The 23,719-nt window shown below is 50.6% G+C and overlaps 1 protein-coding gene across 4 annotated transcripts; it reads left to right on the forward strand.

Moving 5' to 3' along the window:
- The first annotated feature begins 403 nt into the window (after window positions 1-403).
- On the forward strand, window positions 404-23,479 carry LOC142485979 (uncharacterized). Of its 4 annotated transcripts, XR_012798752.1 has the most exons (4): window positions 404-884; window positions 11,962-12,082; window positions 13,281-13,420; window positions 22,374-23,479. XR_012798752.1 is itself a non-coding variant. In XM_075584635.1 (3 exons), the coding sequence occupies exon 3, from the start codon at window positions 13,745-13,747 to the stop codon at window positions 14,732-14,734; it is 990 nt and encodes a 329-aa protein (XP_075440750.1). In that variant the 5' UTR covers window positions 404-884; window positions 11,962-12,094; window positions 13,281-13,744; the 3' UTR covers window positions 14,735-14,933. The 4 variants fall into 4 exon arrangements, 3 of the variants coding, with proteins under 3 accessions (XP_075440750.1, XP_075440748.1, XP_075440751.1); XM_075584635.1 differs by lacking the exon at window positions 22,374-23,479 and having other exon boundaries at window positions 11,962-12,094; window positions 13,281-14,933; XM_075584633.1 differs by lacking the exon at window positions 22,374-23,479 and having other exon boundaries at window positions 13,281-14,933.
- Window positions 23,480-23,719: the final 240 nt, after the last annotated feature.

A 23,719-nucleotide genomic window follows, 5' to 3' on the forward strand; every position in this document is an offset into this window, starting at 1 on the left:
CACGCCCCCCCCCCCTCCCTGCCTTTCACGCCCCCGTCCCCCCCCCCCCCTCCCTGCCTTTCACGCCCCCCGCCCCTGCAATCCTGGGCAACGCTGGGTATATCAGCTAGTATATATCTAAAGATATATAAAATGTAAGGATGTGGTAGGAACCTCATATGTGTGTTCAGTGTGTGTCCTGTTGTGCTGCCTCTGTTCAGTGAGAAGCTTGTGGAGTGTTTGCAACAGTGTTGCAGTGTGCCCTAGCAGAGTGAGACAGGCAGTGTGATGCAATAGCTGAGCTGTGTGTCTGTGCAGATTAGGCAGAGAGGCTCCGTGGAGAAACTACAATTCCCATGAGATCCTGGTCAGTCACCTGATGTGAAGAACCAATCAGAAGGCTAGGATGACAGGGACAGGAAAGGGAAGCGTGGGGGAGAGGTCACGCTAGAGAGGGGTTCTGGAAGGTAAAGGAGGAGGGTGTATGCGTGCAGGGGTCTGTGACCCGCCTGCATAGGCTAGCTTTACCCCGCAGGCCCTTAGGAGAAACCCCTGAGTCACAGTAGGTTGCTGTGCTGCAGGGACGCCCATAGTTAGGGTGACCAGGTGTCCCAGTTTAGCCGGGACAGTCCCGTTTTTTTAACCTCTGTCCCGTTTTTTTAACCTCTGTCCCGGTGTTTTAGTCTCTGCCCGGCTGCCCTGCATGCTGTAAAATGTTCCGTTTTTTGTGGTTGTTCCGCTTTTGACCATCAGATCAGGGGGGGCAGCAGAGAGCAGACAATGCATGGAGGAGAGCAGGGGCCGGGACTAAACTGCGGAGCCTAGCAGTGAGACCCGGAAGTGTCAGTGAGAACTTCCGGGGTGTCTGCTGCCAGGGCTCAATATGGCTTCCCCCACCCATGCAGGTATGGTCCAGAATGGGGGACACAAACACACTCACACAATGGGGGGGGGGGGGGGGGGGGGGGGAGAGAGGCACAGGCACAGTATGAGGAAAGGCAGAGAGAGACACACACACACACAGGCACAGTATGAGGAAAGGCAGAGAGAGACACACACACACACACACACACAGGCACAGCATGGGGAGAGACACAGAGAGAGAGACACACACACACACAGGCACAGTATGAGGAAAGGCAGAGAGAGACACACACACACACAGGCACACAGGTACAGCATGGGGAGAGACACACACACACAGGTACAGCATGGGGAGAGACACACACACACAGGCACAGCATGGGGAGAGACACAGAGAAAGACACACACACACACAGGCACAGTATGAGGAAAGGCAGAGAGAGACACACACACACAGGCACAGTATGAGGAAAGGCAGAGAGAGACACACACACACAGGCACAGTATGAGGAAAGGCAGAGAGAGACACACACACACACAGGCACAGTATGAGGAAAGGCAGAGAGAGACACACACACACACAGGCACAGTATGAGGAAAGGCAGAGAGAGACACACACACACACAGGCACAGTATGAGGAAAGGCAGAGAGAGACACACACACACACAGGTACAGCATGGGGAGAGACACAGAGAGAGAGACACACACACAGGTACAGCATGGGGAGAGACACACACACACAGGTACAGCATGGGGAGAGACACACACACACAGGCACAGCATGGGGAGAGACACACACAGGCACAGCATGGGGAGAGACACACACACAGGCACAGCATGGGGAGAGACACACACACAGGCACAGCATGGGGAGAGACACAGAGAGAGACACACACAGGCACAGCATGGGGAGAGACACAGAGAGAGACACACACAGGCACAGCATGGGGAGAGACACAGAGAGAGACACACACAGGCACAGTATGAGGAAAGGCAGAGAGAGACACACACACAGGTACAGCATGGGGAGAGACACAGAGAGAGACACACACACAGGCACAGCATGGGGAGAGACACACACACACAGGCACAGCATGGGGAGAGACACAGAGAGAGACACACACACACACAGGTACAGCATGGGGAGAGACACAGAGAGAGACACACACACACACAGGTACAGCATGGGGAGAGACACAGAGAGAGACACACACACACACAGGTACAGCATGGGGAGAGACACAGAGAGAGACACACACACACACACACACACACAGGCACAGCATGGGGAGAGACACAGAGAGAGAGACACACACACACAGGCACAGTATGAGGAAAGGCAGAGAGAGAGACACACACACACACAGGCACAGTATGAGGAAAGGCAGAGAGAGACACACACACACAGGCACAGTATGAGGAAAGGCAGAGAGAGACACACACACACACAGGCACAGTATGAGGAAAGGCAGAGAGACACACACACACACAGGCACAGTATGAGGAAAGGCAGAGAGAGACACACACACACACACACACACACAGGCACAGCATGGGGAGAGACACAGAGAGAGAGACACACACACACACAGGCACAGTATGAGGAAAGGCAGAGAGAGAGACACACACACACAGGTACAGCATGGGGAGAGACACACACACACAGGTACAGCATGGGGAGAGACACACACACACAGGCACAGCATGGGGAGAGACACAGAGAGAGACACACACACACACAGGCACAGTATGAGGAAAGGCAGAGAGAGACACACACACACACAGGCACAGTATGAGGAAAGGCAGAGAGAGAGACACACACACACACAGGCACAGTATGAGGAAAGGCAGAGAGAGACACACACACACAGGCACAGTATGAGGAAAGGCAGAGAGAGACACACACACACAGGCACAGCATGGGGAGAGACACAGAGAGAGAGACACACACACAGGTACAGCATGGGGAGAGACACACACACACACAGGCACAGTATGAGGAAAGGCAGAGAGAGACACACACACACACACAGGCACAGTATGAGGAAAGGCAGAGAGAGACACACACACACACAGGCACAGTATGAGGAAAGGCAGAGAGAGACACACACACACACACAGGCACAGTATGAGGAAAGGCAGAGAGAGACACACACACAGGCACAGCATGGGGAGAGACACAGAGAGAGACACACACACACACAGGCACAGTATGAGGAAAGGCAGAGAGAGACACACACACACACAGGCACAGTATGAGGAAAGGCAGAGAGAGACACACACACACACAGGCACAGTATGAGGAAAGGCAGAGAGAGACACACACACACACAGGCACAGTATGAGGAAAGGCAGAGAGAGACACACACACACAGGTACAGCATGGGGAGAGACACAGAGAGAGAGACACACACACAGGTACAGCATGGGGAGAGACACACACACACAGGTACAGCATGGGGAGAGACACACACACACAGGCACAGCATGGGGAGAGACACACACAGGCACAGCATGGGGAGAGACACACACACAGGCACAGCATGGGGAGAGACACACACACAGGCACAGCATGGGGAGAGACACAGAGAGAGACACACACAGGCACAGCATGGGGAGAGACACAGAGAGAGACACACACAGGCACAGCATGGGGAGAGACACAGAGAGAGACACACACAGGCACAGTATGAGGAAAGGCAGAGAGAGAGACACACACAGGTACAGCATGGGGAGAGACACAGAGAGAGACACACACACAGGCACAGCATGGGGAGAGACACAGAGAGAGACACACACACACACAGGTACAGCATGGGGAGAGACACAGAGAGAGACACACACACACACAGGTACAGCATGGGGAGAGACACAGAGAGAGACACACACACACACAGGTACAGCATGGGGAGAGACACAGAGAGAGACACACACACACACACACACAGGCACAGCATGGGGAGAGACACAGAGAGAGAGACACACACACACAGGCACAGTATGAGGAAAGGCAGAGAGAGAGACACACACACACACAGGCACAGTATGAGGAAAGGCAGAGAGAGACACACACACACACAGGTACAGCATGGGGAGAGACACAGAGAGAGAGACACACACACAGGTACAGCATGGGGAGAGACACAGAGAGAGAGACACACACACAGGCACAGCATGGGGAGAGACACACACACAGGTACAGCATGGGGAGAGACACACACAGGTACAGCATGGGGAGAGACACACACACACAGGCACAGCATGGGGAGAGACACACACAGGCACAGCATGGGGAGAGACACACACACAGGCACAGCATGGGGAGAGACACACACACAGGCACAGCATGGGGAGAGACACAGAGAGAGACACACACAGGCACAGCATGGGGAGAGACACAGAGAGAGACACACACAGGCACAGTATGAGGAAAGGCAGAGAGAGACACACACACAGGTACAGCATGGGGAGAGACACAGAGAGAGACACACACACAGGCACAGCATGGGGAGAGACACACACACACAGGCACAGCATGGGGAGAGACACAGAGAGAGAGACACACACACACAGGCACAGTATGAGGAAAGGCAGAGAGAGACACACACACACAGGTACAGCATGGGGAGAGACACACACACAGGCACAGCATGGGGAGAGACACAGAGAGAGACACACACACAGGCACAGCATGGGGAGATACACAGAGAGAGACACACACAGGCACAGTATGGGGAGAGACACACAGACACAGGCACAGCATGAGGAGAGGCAGAGAGAGAGACACACACACAGGCACAGCATGGGGAAAGGCAGAGAGAGACACACACACACACAGGTACAGGGGGGAGGGGGGGAGAGAGACAGGGAAGGGTGGAATGAGAATGGTCAGTGGATATTCAGAGTTGAGTGCAAATAGCCGCACGGCTATTCGCACTCAGTAGAACTTAACTGAGTGCGAATAGCCGAGCTTTTATGAACAGGTTTCTATGCCTTTATTCACTAGAAAACAATCAGAAAGTCTTATAGCTCAGTGGTTATGCTGCAGGCCGTTAGCATAGTGGACCAGGGTTCGATTCCTGGCAGGGATGTTTATTTTTTCCATTTTATTTTCTACTGAGTGCGAATAGCCGTGCGGCTATGAACACTGTAAACTGAGTCTGCGGAGGGAGAAACACCTCACTACCGTCTCTCCTCCTCCTCCCCACACCGGGCAGCAGCTGCGGAGGAGAGCACCTGCCCCGCAGTGCCGCAGTGTAAGAGGAGAGGGAGCTATGCAGGGCCCTGACAGGGGAAGGGCAGGAGGGCCCTGGGACACCACCAGGCCTGACGCCTAATCCCAGCATCATTGGTCTCCTTGACTTCAATACATGTTGTATGATTAACTTTTGCAGATACCCCCCCCCCCCAATGATCTGTGCCCCATAAAATGACTCCGTGTGATCTAAGCTGTCAGACGGTCCCTCATGCATCTCAAATTGCCACTTCTTGCAGCTGATTGTCATTCTTGTTTAGAGAGTGTCTGAAAGTGAGTGAGAGAGTGTGTATGAGTGAGAGGGTCTGAGTGTGTGATTTCCCACCCCCCCTGCTCCGATTTGTGTGTGTGAATGTGTGAGAGAATACAGACACCAACCCACAATCAGTCATACAGTAGTCACCCACCACCCAAGTGTCAGTCAGTCAGTCACCCAAGTGTCAGTCAGTCAGTCACCCAAGTGTCAGTCAGTCAGTCACCCAAGTGTCAGTCAGTCAGTCACCCAAGTGTCAGTCAGTCAGTCACCCAAGTGTCAGTCAGTCAGTCACACAAGTGTCAGTCAGTCAGTCAGCCACACAAGTGCCAGTCAGTCACCCAAGTGTCAGTCAGTCAGTCAGTCACACAAGTGTCAGTCAGTCAGTCACACAAGTGTCAGTCAGTCAGTCACCCAAGTGTCAGTCAGTCAGTCACACAAGTGTCAGTCAGTCAGTCAGTCAGTCAGTCACCCAAGTGTCAGTCAGTCAGTCACACAAGTGTCAGTCAGTCACCCAAGTGTCAGTCAGTCAGTCACACAAGTGTCAGTCAGTCACCCAAGTGTCAGTCAGTCAGTCAGTCAGTCACACAAGTGTCAGTCAGTCAGTCACCCAAACCTGGAAAACCAGTTGCGAGTAGCAACATCATCAATACCAGCTAACATCACACGCCTCACCAAAGAGAAGCAGTTCCAGTTAATTGAATGTTTGACCAAATATAGCAGGCTAATTTTTAAGTTGATCATTTTGTATGGCCCGCGAATGATGTTATAAATATCCAAATGGCCCTTGGCAGAAAAAAGGTTCCCCACCCCTGCTATAAAGTACACCTAGTTTGGCATAGGATTTGGATGTCAGGGTATCAAAGTGCAACCCAAATGTTAAATGGGAGTTGAACTATATGCCCAGATATATAAAACCAGTAACGGGCTAGGATGGTTTTAGAGCTGGTTTTTATCTGAAGCTCTGTCATTGGCAGCTTTAGCAATTTAGCTCTGGTCCCAAATACCATTGTTACAGTCTTGTCAGTGTTTAAAATCAGTTTGTTTTAGGAAATCCAGTTTCAAGTCTCAAAAAATCAGATTGAAGTATGTGTTCAAGGTCAGAGAGGCGAGGGCTGCGTGTATATAGGATAAGATCTAAGGCCTCTCACAATAACCCGTTAGGAATATTAATTCCTCATCTATCCGACATAAGTATAAAATATAGTCTACCAAGACCCCTAATACAGAGTTACCCACCTTATACGGGAGCAGCTGCCAGACGAGTATAGTAAATGTATCTTATTTCTTTTGCCACTGGAGGGCAGCGTGGAGTTGCAAGGAGTGGCGCCCGTAAGGACGACGTGCCAGTTAGGCGGAAGGAGAAGCGCACACACTTTTATGTGAAACGGATATATTTGGGGAGGGATTTAGTAGTCTGAGTAAGAAAATTAACCATTTAAATATGTACAGATTTAATCCCACTTTTGGAAATTAGGGATGTTGCCTAAAAGTTTGAGAATGCATAAAGTGCCACCCATGGGCTTTAATGAAGCAGCATTTGTGGGCTAAATGGAACAGCATTCTGTATAAAGGTATTTTGGACTCGATATAAATAATTGATGCCAAAAACTAATATTAAGTAAATTGAGAATGGAAAAATCTTCAACACAAACGTACAGAATGTGATATTCTGAGAGATCTTACAGATGTTATCAAATCCCACAATGAATATATAGAAAATGTCTGTATAGAACGAGTCAAACAAGAATACGTTTAAAGCTGCAGTTCAGTCTTTTTTTTTTTTTTTTTTTATTTTTTTACTTCAATAGTTTCATGTGGGCAATCTCTAATTACCTAAAGAACTGTATAGCTGAAGGTCAATTCGTTCTCCATGTATTGATAGGCGAAATTTGGTGACATTATTAGTGAAGGGATCTGTTTTTCTTCTGCGTTTTAGGAAGTGCCGTAGTTACAATCTGAAGACTTTGTATTTACAAAAGAGATTTTATTTATTTGAATATTCATGAGCACTCCTGCACTGGCATGTGCTAGAAGGAGGGCCGGGCTGACAAAGGGGTGTGCCAGGGCTTGTGACAGGACATGAAGGGGCAGTGCCTTAGCAAATGGCTGTTAAAATAGAATACAAGGAAATTGGTCTTTCAAAGTTGTTTTTTTAAAAACAGAAAATGCTAAAAGTATTTTTTCTTACTACAGAACTGATTTAATAAAAAAAAAACACATGCAGGATATTGTCTGAACTGCAGCTTTAATTGGGAGATACAGGGGCCACAATTCAGGTCATTTAGCTGAAAGAAGGGAAGCCAGTCAGCCAGTAGAGCAGGTCAGCCGGTCAGCCAGTAGAGCAGGTCAGCCGGTCGAGCAGATCAGCTGGTCAGCCAGTAGAGCAGGTCAGCCGGTCAGCCAGTAGAGCAGGTCAACCGATAGAGCAGGTCAGCCGGTCAGCCAGTCAGCCCTGCTGTGCAATGGGGGGAAAAAATTCCTTCCTGACCCCATTAAATGGCGATCGGATGGTCCCTGGATCACTGCGCAGTGAGATCAGATGGAGCAGCACAGATCAGCGTTGTTATACACAGGGCAACACTCGGTATATAGAGATGCGGGTGATGGGGCCCTTGTGCCCCTGTGTATAACTCACCTGCTCCCCCATCCCCCTGCATATCTATCCCATTCACCCCGTTTAAGTTTCGCCTCGGGCGCATGAAACCCGTGCTCCGGCCCTGCTCCTTGTTCTCTCTCACGCCCAATATCCCTATCTCCCTCTATTACCTGCCCCTCCCGCAGCCTTCCTGATCTTATCTGCCTCTCCTGCGGTCAAACCAACTTCTCAGGGCCCCTAGAAAACCCCTGTATCTACGCCCTGGCTCCTCTGCTACCTGCTCCCGGGGTCTTCTCCGCCTAAAAAAGGTGAAGCAGCAGATCCGTCCACACCTCTCGTATTCTCCTTCGCCATGGCCCACCTCGTCGCCAGACTTGACATCCGCTTCGTCGTCTGCCTCATCGGCCGCCTTGTAGCCCTCCTCTTCGCACCACTTGACGCCCGCTTTGTCGTATGCCTCATCGTCCGCCTCGTAGCCCGCCTCGTCGTCTGGTGGCACGAAGGGCTCCACCTTCGTGCGTGTCCTGACCTGCAGGAGACATGAAGTGTTTGTAACCAGGGACAGTGATACTCTGTATCGCAAGAGCTCCTGTGCCACCTATACCCCCTCCCCAATACCACGATATACCGCCCTCCACAGGGCAAATACCCGTTATACCCACCTCCCCAGGCCCAGTACCCAGTTATTCACCCCTCCCCAGGCCCAATACCCTGTTATACACCCCTTCCAAAGCCCAGTACCCTGTTATACACCCCTCTCCAGGCCCAGTACCCTGTTATACACCCCTCCCCAGGCCCAGTACCCTTTTATATACCCCTCCCCAGGCCCAGTACACTGTTATACACCCCTCCCCAGGCCCAGTACCCTGTTATACACCCCTCCCAAGGCCCAGTACCCTGTTATACACCCCTCCCCAGGCCCAGTACCCTGTTATACACCCCTCCCCAGGCCCAGTACCCGTTATACCCACCTCACCAGGCCCAGTACCCTGTTATACGCCCCTCCCCAGGCCCAGTACCCTGTTATACACCCCTCCCAAGGCCCAGTACCCTGTTATACACCCCTCCCCAGGCCCAGTACCCTGTTATACACCCCTCCCCAGGCCCAGTACCCTGTTATACCCACCTCACCAGGCCCAGTACCCTGTTATACGCCCCTCCCCAGGCCCAGTACCCTGTTATACGCCCCTCCCCAGGCCCAGTACCCGTTATACCCACCTCACCAGGCCCAGTACCCTGTTATACACCCCTCCCCAGAACTCCATTATACGTCCCTCCCCAGGATCCTTTACACACACACTCCCCAGACGCAGGACCCCCTACGGTGGAGGTGTAATGTCACATAGGTAGTGGAAGGTTTCCCAGAGAAGGTGTCCATGTGTCACAGCTGTTTCATCACCTTGGGTGAGAAGTCTCCCTACTCTCTGCCTTTCCTTTCCCTCTCCTGTCAGTCTCTCTCTCCCCCTTTAATCTTATCTCTTTTATTTATCTCTGTCCCTCCTTATTTTTGTTTCTATGTATTTCTCTCCCCCCCCCCCCCCCCATGTAAGGCCTGGGACATAGAGGGTTCAGCCGCGCTGAGCCGCGCTCCTGCTCTGCCTCGCCTGCAGAAAATGGTGTTTTTTTCTGTCCTTGCAGGCGAGGCAGTGAGCGCGCTCTGGGGGTGGGGTGGAGGCCAAGCAGAGGCAGAGCGGAGGCGTGTCAGGAGGCGGAGCGGGAAGCGGGGCTAGTCCCCGCTCCCATTGGATGGGAGCGGTCACGTGACCGCTTCTTCGCTTCCCCGAGCGGCAAATTTTAAACTTGCCTGTCTCGGCAACGTTTCTGAGCCTCTGCACGCATGAGCACGCATGCGGAGGGGGAAACTATAGCCGCGCTGATGACAGATGCAGGGGGTTTGTGCATCTGCTCAGCGCGGCTCAGCCCACCTCAGCGAGCTTGAACTTACTAATAGGCCCAGGCCTAATAGGGGCACAAACCTCAGATCTAAGTGTGTGGGGTTCTCTGTCTCTGGAGAGACCCCTAAATGTTCTCTCTTTGTTTGGGGAGACCCCTAAATATTCCCCAGTGTAGCTCGTTTCAAAATAACCCAGAAAAGTAGTCTTGAGCCCTCGGTGACCGGGCGCTATGACCAGAGGGACTAGGCTCTCCCTTACCTGTGAGTGTGGACTACGTCCCCCCTGCCTTCCCCCTCCCCCTCTGGCAGTGACGTGAAACAGCCGGGGGAAGGGCCAGGGAGGTTAGAATTAGACAGAGGCACGGGGTCAGTCTACGCCCTGCCATGGGAGTCCCGCCCACCCTGCCCTTTATTGTGAATACTGGTAAATATGTTGGTTGTACGTGTTTAAAAGAAAAAAAAGAATAAATAAACAATGAAAATGAATAACAGAAATAAAATAAAAGGTGGCTGGGAGTGGCGAGTGGGCGCGGCTCATTTACACGTGCGTTCCTGGGCCCATTCTCGCCAGACAGGCGGGGCCCGGCTAGGGGGGAGTTACGGGCCATTGGATCGGGTACCTTTGGCCTTTACCCAATGAGCGAGCACTCTGGCAGGGGGTTGGCACTAATTAGGTTAATTGAAGTTTTACTAAAAAGCAGCGGCCGCCAGACCTCGTGTTTGTGGTTATTTGTGTATTGGTTATGGTGGAGTTTGGGAAGCCAAGGGAAGGGGGGGAAGGAGAGGGGGTCTCACAGTCTCCGAGGTCAAGTTTCTATTTATCAAAAATACATTGAGTTACCTCTGGTTTCCAGGCATGTCCTGGGGGAGTTATCACAGAGACACAGAAGCGTCGCTGAGTTTGGGTGAGTAACTCCCTTAACCTCTCAGCAGTTCTCTGTCTTATTTCCAGCTTCACATCGGGTATCCATATCCATTCTTCGCCTCTGATCTGTATGCAGGACAATGCTTTAAAGCTGCAGTTCAGACAATATCCTGCATGTGTGTTTTTTTTAATAAATCAGTTCTGTAGTAAGAAAAAATACTTTTAGCATTTTCTGTTTTTAAAAAAACAACTTTGAAAGACCAATTTTCTTGTATTCTATTTTAACAGCCATTTGCTAAGGCACTGCCCCTTCATGTCCTGTCACAAGCCCTGGCACACCCCTTTGTCAGCCCTGCCCTCCCTCTAGCACATGTCAATGCAGGAGTGCTCATGAATATTCATGAGCTTCCACTGAGAGACAGAAGCAGAAGAAAAACAGATCCCTTCACTAATTATGTCACCAAATTTCGCCTATCAATACATGGAGAACGAATTGACCTGCAGCTATACAGTTCTTTAGGTAATTAGAGATTGCACACATGAAACTATTGAAGTTAAAAAAATTAAAAAAAGACTGAACTGCAGCTTTAATAGGGCCTCTTTGGACTTGAATATTTTGGTTATTGAGGAGGTGGGGGAAAAACTTAGCCACACAAGGAAGGATATACTCAAAGTGGAAATCCTCATTGAACAGTCTAGCCCTGGTACGGACGTTGTACAATCATTGGATAGTCTTAAGACCAAGCTGGAAAAAAATTAAAAGTGATCTGATTCACTTTAAGAAGTTGAAATTCAAAAAAGTTGTTAATGACTATAAAGATGGAAGAGTATACCCGTGGCTGAAGCAAGACCCCAAACAACGCAAGAACCAAAGAGGGAGAGCACCCCAGGGAGTCCAAGAAGTCCACACCAGTGACTCTGAAGCCCATTCCTCAACAGAACGTCAGAGAGGCCAAAGTCCGGCCCCTTTTTTAGGCCAATCCAAGGACAAGGAGAAAGGAAAAGGAAAATTAGACGCGGGGGCCAGGGGAAAGGGAAGATCACCCTATCCCCTACGTACAACGGAGCAGAAATGAGTATGGACACCTTGGTTGTTAATCTGTCTGATTACACTCTTAATCAATGTGAAATGTCTGTCTTAGCTAGGGGGCCCTCATATGTACCTACTACATTGTTTAATGATTTTGATTTGGAGGTTGACCTATTTAAATTCGAACGTGTATTAAACCTTAAATCATTTTTTTCTAACAGGTCTACAGAATCGGTGCATTCCAATATCCAACCAGGGACAGGTAATCCTCCTATGAACAACAAGGGACAGTTAATTTGGCCACTGACCAGCAAGGGACAGATAATTCGGCTTCTTATCAAGGTACCAAAATGTGTAAGCTCAAATCCACTTTTGTCCCGCCATTTAAAAATCAATCAGTCAGCACATATATACGACTGGTTAAGGGGGACATTGCAAGGTACAAAAAAAACAAACATAGGGCTACATACAATATGTCTGTTCAGGAAAAGGAAGCATTATAAATGTTGACTAATAATAATGAGATTATTATTAAGCGTGCGGACAAGGGGGGTGCCCTAGTAGTGCAGAATTACTCAGATTATAAGGCTGAAACCATCAGACAACTGAGTGACATTAACTGCTACATTAAATTGGATAGGGACCCTACCTTTAACTATGCGAGAGAAATTAAGGAAATTATCCAAATGGGGGTTAATAACCAGTGGATAACAGAGCCTGAATCTGAGTTTCTAACTATGTTGCATCCTAAATGCCCTATTTTCTATACCTTGCCCAAAATACACAAGAATTTAAACAATCCCCCGGGGCGGCCTATTATAGCTGCTATTAATTCATTAAATCAACCCCTTGCAAAATTTGTAGACACATTTCTACAACCTATAGCACAGACAGCCAACTCATACATCAAAGACACGTTTGATTTCCTTGACAAATTAAAAAAACTCACCTGGTGATGGGACTAATCATATTCTGGTTAGTTTAGATGTGTCTAGCCTTTATACAATAATCCCCCATGTTGAAGGTCTTGAGATAATCAAGGCCACCCTCATTCGCCATTATAGTGATACTGTTCCAATTGAATACATTATGCTCATTTTACATTTCATTCTCTATAAAAATTATTTTAGATTTGAGAGTGATTTCTTCCTGCAGATTAAGGGGAGAGCAATGGGCAGTAATATGGCCCCTGCTTACGCCAACATATACATGACACATTTCGAAGAGCAGTACATCTACAAATCAGACTTTTTAGTGCATATTAAAAGCTATTACAGATATATTGATGATGTTTTTCATATGGACAGGTACGGAGGATCAGCTGTTATCTTTTTTTGAGTATCTTAATGGTCTCCATTCACCGGTCCTCCTCACTAATACATGGAGTACACAGCAACTCTCTTTTTTAGATGTCCTCATTACACAGACTAATGGGGAGTTACATACTGATCTTTTTAGAAAGGATACAGACAGAAATGCAATTTTAAGGGCAGATAGCCATCATCCTCCTTTTCTTATTGATGCATTACCTTTTTCACAGAAAGTCCAGGTCTGCAAAATCACGAGCAGGAAGGATCATATTGAACCAGCTATTGGAGAACTACATGGTAGATTCCTGGCTAGGGGATATCTTCCTGCGTATATCCTCCTGCTGTGTTAGACCGGGCACTGGATAAAGAGGTAAGTGCTACCAAAAATAAGAAGGAGGACGTGCGTTGTATTTACCACTATATACAGTCAAGCTGGTGGTTTTATTAAATCTACCATTCTTAAACACTGGCATATTCTGCAAAATGATGATATATTATCTGAAAGTTGCTGTGTACCACCAATGGTGGCATTCAAAAGAGGGAGAAATCTGGAGACTTCCGGTGACGTCACAGCCGATGGTCTGCTAGTGAGAGAGCTCCCGGCACCCTCACCAATCTATACACTAGAATAAGCTCATTCTACATCCCAAACCCCCCGAAAATTGACCCCACACCAGGAATAAGCACCGGAGAGATGGCAGGGAAACCGCAGAGAAAAAACCAATGCCCCGTCACCAAGTTCTTCCCTCCGGCGCAACGCCAGGTTGAGATCAGCCCCAAGGAGCAAGATGGCGCCGGAGAAGACCCAGAGCACGAGGCGCGCAGCGGCCGACACAGCCCGACTGACTCGGACCCCCCCGTCCTAAATAAAGACTTTTTTGATGCTCTAATCACCAAAATGAGGAGGGGAGTGCAGGAGGACACGGAAAAGGCCCTCCAAACCATCCGGGCAGAGGTGGAAGCGCTGACGGAGCGGACGGAAGATCTGGAGGTGAAGATGGAGGGAATCTCAAACGAACAGGCTGAGACCCACGAGGAAGTACTGAGATGCGGAGAGGCGATCCGACACATACAAGACAAACTAGAAGACATGGAGAACAGAGAGCGGAGGCAGAACATCCGCCTCAAAAATATTCCTGAATCCATCACCCATGAAGAACTCCAACCATACCTCCGCAGACTCTTCCTGCAGCTCGTCCCTGATCTCTCAGAACATGACCTACATACAGATCGCGCCCACAGAGCCCTGGCCCAGAAATCAGCGGACCCAAACCGTCACAGAGATGTGGTGCTGAGAATGCACGCATACTCTGCTAAAGACCGCATCATGTCAGCGGCTAGAGAAGTGAGGACTGTGACTATGGATGGAGTGCAAATTCAACTCTATAACGATCTCTCCCAATTGACAATAAATAAAAGAAACGCACTGCGCCCACTCACCTCCTACCTCAGGGACCAGGGGGTAAAGTACCGCTGGGGATTCCCCTTCAAACTAGTGGTTCTGCGCAATGGCCGCCACCACACAGTAACAACCCCTGAAGACGCCAAGAACTTCCTGAAAGCGTTAGGAATCCCTCTCCCACCGCAGAAGAGCAACCGCCCCAGCACTGAAGAGACGCTGGAGACGACCCTCCAAGAAGCCCCCCGCACATCGGAAAGATTGGCGAGCCAACGCCTCCGGTGAACCCCGATGAGCCAGCCAGCTGTGAGGCCCAAGGAAACCACACGCGGCCCCTGCAGTCATCCCACGCAGTTCCAGAGGCCCTAAAGACCACAGTATACACCCAGCATAAGAATCCGTAATAAACAAAATATTCCCCTGGACCCGAGTCCCCCTAGACTACACCCCACGAAATTACCTTCCCCTTCCCTCCCCCCCCAATTCCCCACCCCCCCCCCCTCCTATTCCCCCCCCCAACCCTACCCCCCCCCCCCTCCCCTTGCCAGTACCTCCCCATATTCCTCCCACCCTAACCCCCCCCTAACCCTCCCCTCCTCCCCCCCCCCACACACGTTAAATGCCCACTTACCTTCACCGCCCCCACCTGAGACCGAGGGGAACCAGGACCCCGCTCGGGGTGTCTCGGACAGCAACGAGAGGAATCGGCAACCAAGCTGCTCCTCTCCGGGCGCGGCCCTATCGTGTCACTCACGTGCTCCGGAGCTGCACCATCAGAGACACAGACACCAGAGCCGCGGACCTGCTGCTGCTCTCCCCCATAAGCATGCCCGGTTGGCGCTCCCGATAGACAAGAGATGCCCAAGATCCCCAACCTAAGGAGCCCACACACCAGGACATCAGGCCCAGAGACCCCACATACGGACTCAGCACCCCGCGATCCGCCCCCGGGAGCAACCTCCACCCCCCCCTCCCTTCCCGCAAGTGGCAGGTTGTATGAACAAAAATCCTCCCCCCCCCCCCTCTTCCCTCTCCCATCCCTATGGCAAAGATGCTGTACCCCGATATCCCCCAAAGAAAGCCCCACTTCTCCAGCCTACCGCGCTCCCCCCGAACTACCCCCCCACCCCTCCCCCCTCGCTGTCAATCCGAAAATTACATATGTCCAAGGCCTTGAATCAACTGAGCACCCCTACCGGGGCTCACCCCCAGAACCATAGGGCCCCCCAATTGAACCCGCAAGTGTATGCCCCCCCCCCCCTGAATCCCCCTGCCCCCCCCTCAATCCCCACCCCTCTCCACCCCATACATTCCCCCCCCCGCCACCTCCCCCTACCCCTCCCCCCCCCCCGGATCTGAGCCGGTGTGGCACTGGATACCTCAACCCACCTCACAACAGCTGACACACTATAAAAAACTCAGCTATTCACCTCCAAACACCCCCCCAGACCATAACTAAGCCCCCTCCAGAGGCAAGTCCCAAACACTCGAATAAGCCAGATGTCCCCCCTCCTCCCCCCCCCCCATTTTTTCTCTTCCTACCCTCCCCCCCACTAGTCAAAGTAAACACCAAGTTATACTGCCCCCCAAAAGATCTCCCCACCCCCCTCCCTGCCGCGGACAGCTTCCCCCACCCCCCCTCCCTGACCTGCCCCCCCCCCCCCCCCACAAGATCAGAGATCCGGACTATGTTTACCCAATATGTATAGATATATGCCAATGTATAAATAACTATTGATGTTCTAATTTAAAATGGAGCTATATAAGGGATCTCTCGCTCTAAGAACGTGATTCCGTCTGAGTGCAATGTATAAATTCCTTACTGAACTCTGGTATACCATGTGCTCCCCCTCCCCCCCCTCCCCTACCCCAGTATGCCCCCCTCCCCCCCCCCCCCAGAGAAGTAACGATCTATGTTATGCTAAATTGTAGTGCTATATACCAATGTTTGAACGCATCCCAATGAACAGTTGATACCAGCAAATCGCAAGGGAAACCTAGGCTTATGATGAGAACTCCCCCCGAGAACAAGGTTTTTAACCCCCTGCTAACTATGTGTATACTATATGCTAGCCCCCCCTTGTCCCCTCCAGGGGAACCTACACTGTTATAAACTAATGTTTAAAGGTGTTCCATTGTTGCAATTTGACAATAGCAAAATACAAGGGAAGCCTCAGCCATAGACTGGGACTCCCCCCGAGAGCAAGGTTTAACCTATATGCCACCTATGTGTACTCCGCACGCCCCCCCCCATCCCGCCCCCACCCTATTCCCAGATACCCCCCTCCCCCCCCCCTACCTTTCCAGATGCTCCCCACCCCCCCCCCCTATCCCCTCCCCCCCCCATCCCCTCCCCCCCCCTACCTTTCCAGATGCTCCCCACCCCCCCCCCCTATCCCCTCCCCCCCCCATCCCCTCCCCCCCCTCTCCCTCACCCCCCACCCCTCCCCCCCTTATCCCCTCCCCCCTACCCCCTCCCCCCCCTCTCCCTCCCCCCCCCTCCCCCCACCCCCCCCTCCCCCCCCTCCCCCTCCTCCCCCCCCCACCCCTACCTCCCTCCCCCCCTCCCCCCCCCACCCCTACCTCCCTCCCCCCTCACCCCCCCCACCCCTACCCTCCCCCACCCCTCCCCCCAACCCCCCCCTCCCTCACCCCCCCCCCCATCCACCCCCCCCCCCACCCCTCCCCCCTCCCCAACACCCCCCGTCCCCCCCCCCCTCCCCTCCCCCCCCTCCACCCCCCTTCCTCCCTCCTCCCCCCCCCACCCCCCCCCGGAACTCACAAAGAACACACAGACAAGGACTTAACATAAAGGAAAAAAAAACAATGTTTACTAAAGATGTAAAAGATTATCTATGGCCCAAACCAAAGGAGAGTAAGGCCTCCATAAGCCAGAGGTGCCCTTCCTTACTAGGGACCCCCCCCCCCCATAAGCAATGGGGTGGGGGTGCTGGACCCTTCTTTCTGGCTACGGTCCGTGAGTGACGCCCCGAAAGTTCTCCCAGGGGTTTTTTTTTACACCCCATCCCCTTGACATCAAAATGTCAAGAGGAACCTTTTTCGGGCTCCAAGACAGCCCATTCTCTTTCTTGTCCTCCTGTGTCCTCCCCCCCCCCCACCTCTCCCCCACCACCCCACCCTCCCCCCGTCGACCTCCACCCAGCACCCCTTGTGGGACCACTAAAGACTACCCCCCACATACCCAACCAGACACACGAACCAACCCTGACATGGGAACAATTCAGGGACAGGGGCTTATCCCCGAGACCCCCCCTCCACACTGATGGCGTCGATCAAAATTATTTCCCTGAATGTCAAAGGCCTTAATTCGGTTCGCAAACGCAAACTAGCCCTTCAAGAATTTAAAAAAACTAAAGGGGATATAATTTGTATCCAAGAAACCCATTATAACAATGTAGACCCGCCAAACACATTTAAACACGTGTACCCCCAAGCGTTCTTCGCTTCCTCCCCCAGCAAGAAAAGAGGGGTGGCCGTCCTGATTAAAAACAACATACCATTTGCCCTGACGACGGTAACCAAAGACCCCGAGGGACGGTACATACTCCTCCAAGGTACGCTCTCAGGCTCCCCCTTAGCCATCCTAAATATTTACGCCCCAAACGCCAACCAAACCCAATTCCTACAGAACCTCCTTAGCACCCTCGACCAACCGACGCTCTCTTCCCTTCTCCTAGTCGGAGACGTAAATATGGTACTTAACCCAGCCCATGACAGATCAGGCCAAACTACTGCCCCATATTCCATCCAACTACAGACAAAAGCCCAAAAATTTCAAGATATCCTCGGGGAGTACTCTCTGACAGATATTTGGCGAGCCCAGCACGTGGGTCAGCGAGACTACTCTTTCTACTCAACCCCCCATCAGTCTTACTCGAGGATCGACTATTTTCTGGGCACCAATAATGTACTCCAGGCATCCTCCCACTCCGAAATAGGCCCAATAACGTGGTCTGACCATGCCCCTATCGTACTCACCCTCTCTCTGCCTTTCGTCAAGTCCTTAACATACAATTGGAAACTCGACGACTCGCTTCTCAACGATCCACTAGTAGTCAAAACAGTGAAACAAAAACTGATCTCCTTCTTCCAAATAAACAAAGGTTCAGTGCCCTCAGCAGCAACTCTGTGGGAGGCCCACAAAGCCACCATCAGAGGGGAACTTATATCAATAGCCTCCTACAAGAGGAAACTTAAACAGAGAGCCCAGAAGGAACTCACGGATAAAATCCTAGCGCTAGAGCGCTCACACAAACAATCCTTATCAAAAAAGGTGTTCAGAACACTCGAGAAAGCGAGATCCGACCTAAAAGTGCTACAACTTGACGAGGTAGAGAGAGCCCTGAAATGGACCAAACAGCGGTTCTACGATAGGGGCAACAAAGCGGACAAACTTCTGGCCTCCAAATTAAGAGGCTTGAGGACAAAGTCCCAGATCACAAAGATCAGGACTAAAAGCGGCCTAGTCTCCTATAACGAGAAGGACATCGCGAATGAATTCGCAGAGTTCTACACAGATCTTTACAATCTCCACCCAACTAGCATGCCAAAAGATATCGCCAAAAATACATCCGACTATCTAACCAAATGCAACCTCCCATCCCTCACTCAGGAAGAACTCGAGTTCTTAAACAAGAAAATAACTCTAGAGGAACTAAAAAAAGCGATATCCTCACTTAAATTAGCTAAAACACCCGGTCCCGACGGATTTTCCAACGGGTACTATAAAAAATTTGTAGGCCCCCTGTCCCCCCACCTCCTAGAAATGTACAACTCCTTTATGCAAGACCAACAGATCCCAGACACTATGTCGGCAGCCAATCTGGCTATTATTCATAAAGAGGGCAGAGACCCCCTTCAATGCGGCAGCTACCGCCCAATATCCCTCCTAAACTCTGACCTCAAACTTTTCAGCAAAATCCTAGCAAACAGGCTGAATCCTATTCTCCCAAGGCTAATTCATATAGACCAGGTGGGATTTGTGTCAGGAAGACAGGCCTCTGACAACACCCGCAAAATTATTGATATTATAGACCACGTGCACCTCAAACAATCCCAGGCCCTGATACTAAGTCTCGACGCGGAGAAGGCCTTTGACCGCATCAGATGGTCCTATCTAGACCAAACGATGCGCCAATTCGGCTTCTCCGGACCATTTCTTGCCGGCGTCCGGGCCCTCTATACTAATCCAACAGCCCTACTAAAACTTCCAGGAGGCCGCTCCAACCCAATAAAAATACAAAACGGCACCAGACAAGGCTGCCCCCTCTCCCCTTTACTATTCGCCCTATCCATAGAGCCCCTGGCCGCCCGAATTCGAACTGAACCCACTATTAAAGGTATCCCAATCGGAGACAGGGAATACAAAATATCCCTGTTCGCCGACGACATAATTCTCACTCTGTCAGACCCCCTCACCTCCCTCCCTAACTTAGAAAAACTCCTTGACGAATTTGGCCAACTATCAGACTATAAAGTCAATACTGACAAGTCAGAGGCGCTTAGCATCTCCCTCCCGAACCCCGTATGGTCAGCCCTACAACAGAAATTTAAATATAAATGGAACACCTCCCACATCAAATACCTCGGAATCAAAATAGCAAGTTCATATAACTCGCTGTATCAAATTAACTACCCCCCCCTCTTCCGCCAGATCTTAAAAGATCTTGAGACCTGGCTATCCCACCAGATCTCCTGGTTCGGAAGGATAGTATCCACCAAAATGAACATCCTACCCCGCTTGCTCTACTTCTTTCAGACCCTCCCCGTCCCTGTCCCACTAGCAGAACTGAGGAATATTCAGGCCCATATCTTAAGATTTATATGGCAACAACGTAGAGCCAGGGTCCCACGATCGGTCCTATTAGCCTCGAGGTCGAGAGGGGGTCTGGGGGCCCCGGACATACTCCGATACTACCTTTCGGCCCAACTGAGGCAGGCGGTAGTATGGAACAGTTCCCCCGCCACCAATTGCTGGCTGGAGATCGAGACACACCACGCTTTCCCGAACCCCCTCCCGACCCTACTGTGGTCCCCAGCTCTCAAAAACAGGAAATCGCTGAGACTTGGTCTCGGGGCAATGAGATGCACGAGGTCGACATGGTTAAAAACCAAAGGGAAATATGGCCTAGCTTCAACCCCCTCTCAACTGACCCCCTTATTCGGGAACCCGGACTTCCCACCCGGATGCGCCCGATCCCAATTCAGCCAATTTCAAGGCTTAAACATCAGAGTGGTTGCGGATTTGCTGGAAAAAGACGAGGCCATGTCCCTCCCGGAATTAAGAACCACATTCGCGTCCCCCAACTTGCCCATTTTCCAATACCTCCAGATCCGACATTTCCTAAGAACCCAATCCCCTACTCTCAAGTTCCCGCCGCGTTCTAGATTCGAGACCCTCTGCCTCAAAGGCGAATACCAAAAGGGCCTCATATCAGAGATTTATAAAACGCTCGAAGCATCTCAGCCCCCCCCTAACCACCTATATATGCAGAAATGGAATGAAGACCTAAACACCAACTTGGACCTTGAGGATTGGGAGGATATCTGGGAAGCAGCCACCAAAACCTCAATTTGTTCCGTCACAAAAGAAAACATCTATAAAATATTATTCCACTGGTACCTGACCCCGAGTAGACTGAGCCAAATCTACCCAGGCACTTCAGACGAATGCTGGAGAGGTTGTGGTCAAAGGGGGGACATGCCCCATATTTGGTGGACATGTCCGGAGATCCAAAGATTCTGGTCCCGGATCCAGGGCCTCCTGACCGAGACCCTGGATATAGAAATACCCCTGGACCCGCTGATCTACGTGCTGGGAAAACCAATTGACGACCTCCCTGCCCCGGCGACCAGACTCGCGGCGGCAATTCTGACAGCTGCGAGATGCTGTGTCGCGGCGGCATGGAAGAAAATTAAAGCCCCCTCCAGAAGAACTGTGATAACAAGAATAGACGGAATTATGAGCATGGAAAAACTGACGGCAATGTTAAAGCAAAAAACCCCACAATTTTACTCTACCTGGGAACCCTGGATAGGACTATCAACCCCCACATAAACCCCTCAGCTACTCCCCCCCCCCCCTACGGCCGACGAACCCTAACCCCCTCCCCCCTCTCTTCCTGAAGTCGTTCCCAACTATCCACCTTTCCTTCGTCTCCCCCTCTCTTTTTCACTATTGAAAGAAGGAAAAAGGGTTTATTGTGTGTCATTTACCTTTTCTATACCATGTACATGCACTGCGCCGTACTTACAAGTTGGCCTGTGAGCCAGTGTCGATATTATGTACCCCTGTGATGTATGACACCAATAAAGGAAAAATATTAAAAAAAAAAAAAAAAAAAAAAAAAGAGGGAGAAATCTGGCCGATAGCCTGATACATGCAGATAATGAGGGTAACTACAGAACTCCTCATTTTCTGGAGGGTGGCAGACCGGGTAACTTTAGATGCATGAGCTGCTCGGTCTGTAACAGTCTGACTACCGGTAGTCAATTCAGTCACCCCCAAAGCGGGAGGATCATAAAAATCAAAAATAGAATCACATGTAGATCTGAATATGTAGTGTACGTAATAAAGTGTCCATGTGGTCTTCTTTATGTGGGTAAGACCATAAGAATGTTAAAAACAAGGTTCATTGAACATAAAAGTGTAATTCGAAAAGGTACGGATCCCTCTATTCTTGTGCAACACTGTGTGGAACACAATCATAATGCTGCCTCTTTACGCATCATGGGTATTGAGACAGTAGCACCTAGACAAGGCACTCCAGATAGGGAGACTTTCTTATTGAGACGTGAAGCATTCTGGATACATGCTTTAAATACCAGCAACGGTATGGGTCTTAATGAGAAACAGAATTTAAAATGCTTCCTTAATAGAAGGTAATTTTTTGTCTTTCTACAGGCATATTTGATCTTGCACCATCCATGGACTCTGCACTTACCAATTGGGAAGATTATCCTTTTTGTGTGTTTTTTTTCCCTTCTTTTTTTCCCCTCCCTCCCTCCCTCCCCCTTCCCCTCCCTCCCTCCCCCTTCCCCTCCTTCCCTCCCCCTTCCCCATCCTCCCTTCCCCTTCCCCCCCCCCCTTGTTGTGTGTACCCTTTTCTGACCTAGGTATACACACTAGTATATTCTAAATATGGATGTACTGCATATTCTTATGTGGCATTTCACTGTAACTTTGCAGGATTATACTGATGTCATCTGCAGTATACAGTCACATGTTTTAATAGTATTTTGCTGTATTAGTTTTGTGCACATAAGCTTTATTAATATTTTGGTGTGTGGTTTATTTACACTTTCAGGGTGATTTATAGGAGTGTCTCACTCCTCCCTGCTCTGACACTGATCCCATGGCGACGGATACATCTTTGTCCAGCCCTGTGAGTACAGTCTTGATTGGTGCACGCCCGCCCCCCCTTACCCTCCCCTGACTGCCGGGTCACGCTGACGTCATCATGGGGGAGTGTTCAGTCTGGGGAGAGGTGTGGCTGTGGCTGCAGTCCTCCAAGACAGCTCTATGCTGTATTGCCAGGGATTTAGACCTAGACGTCTGACGTCACTAGGGGGCGCCATATGGTAGCTCTGACGTCATCAGGTGGGCGTCAACATCCTGGTTATGTGGCAGAGCGGGGAGGGGTGAGTATCAGGGGGGTGGTATATATTGTGACTGTTTCTTGTGTTTGTAGCCTTCACCTTGACTGCCGAAACGTTGGACTTTATGGCATATTAAACCTCCTTTGAGTAAGACCGTGTGCCTGCTTCTTCTTCTTTGTCCGGCTACAGGAAGGGTCAGGAGACAGGGAGGACAGAGGCAGGAGAACCCCATCTGGCTCCGGCCTTGCCTGTCCCTACGAATACAAACATACAACCCCTCACTGAATAACATAGCCCTAATCCCATGTAATAATCCTGGGTGTAAACAAAATAATGGTTTTATGAATATTGTAATGGTTTATTAGGGACCTAGGAGGTAGCCAGTGGGGCTGTTATGTGTATTTTTGTTTATTGTGGGTAGCGGGGGTGGGTGAACGGGGTATTGGCCCCAAGGATGGGTGTTTAGGCCTACCGGGTGGGGGGGTAGCGGGAGGGGTTAACCCCTTCATTACCTTAACGGTATTAACCGCTAAGTTAAAGAAGAGGTTAAGTCATCCCGCAACCCCCTGGCAAGGCCTAAACACCCACCCAGGGCCAAATACCACCTTCACCCACCCCCGCTACCCGCAATAAGCCTGGCACGGGTATATA

This window comes from Ascaphus truei, unplaced genomic scaffold (assembly GCF_040206685.1).
Source record: "Ascaphus truei isolate aAscTru1 unplaced genomic scaffold, aAscTru1.hap1 HAP1_SCAFFOLD_691, whole genome shotgun sequence".
Taxonomy (NCBI): Eukaryota; Metazoa; Chordata; class Amphibia; order Anura; family Ascaphidae; genus Ascaphus; species Ascaphus truei.

Coding starts and splice junctions, on each gene's coding strand:
- LOC142485979 (XM_075584635.1), top strand. CDS start 13,745: ATGGCAGGGAAACCGCAGAGAAAAAACCAATGCCCCGTCACCAAGTTC.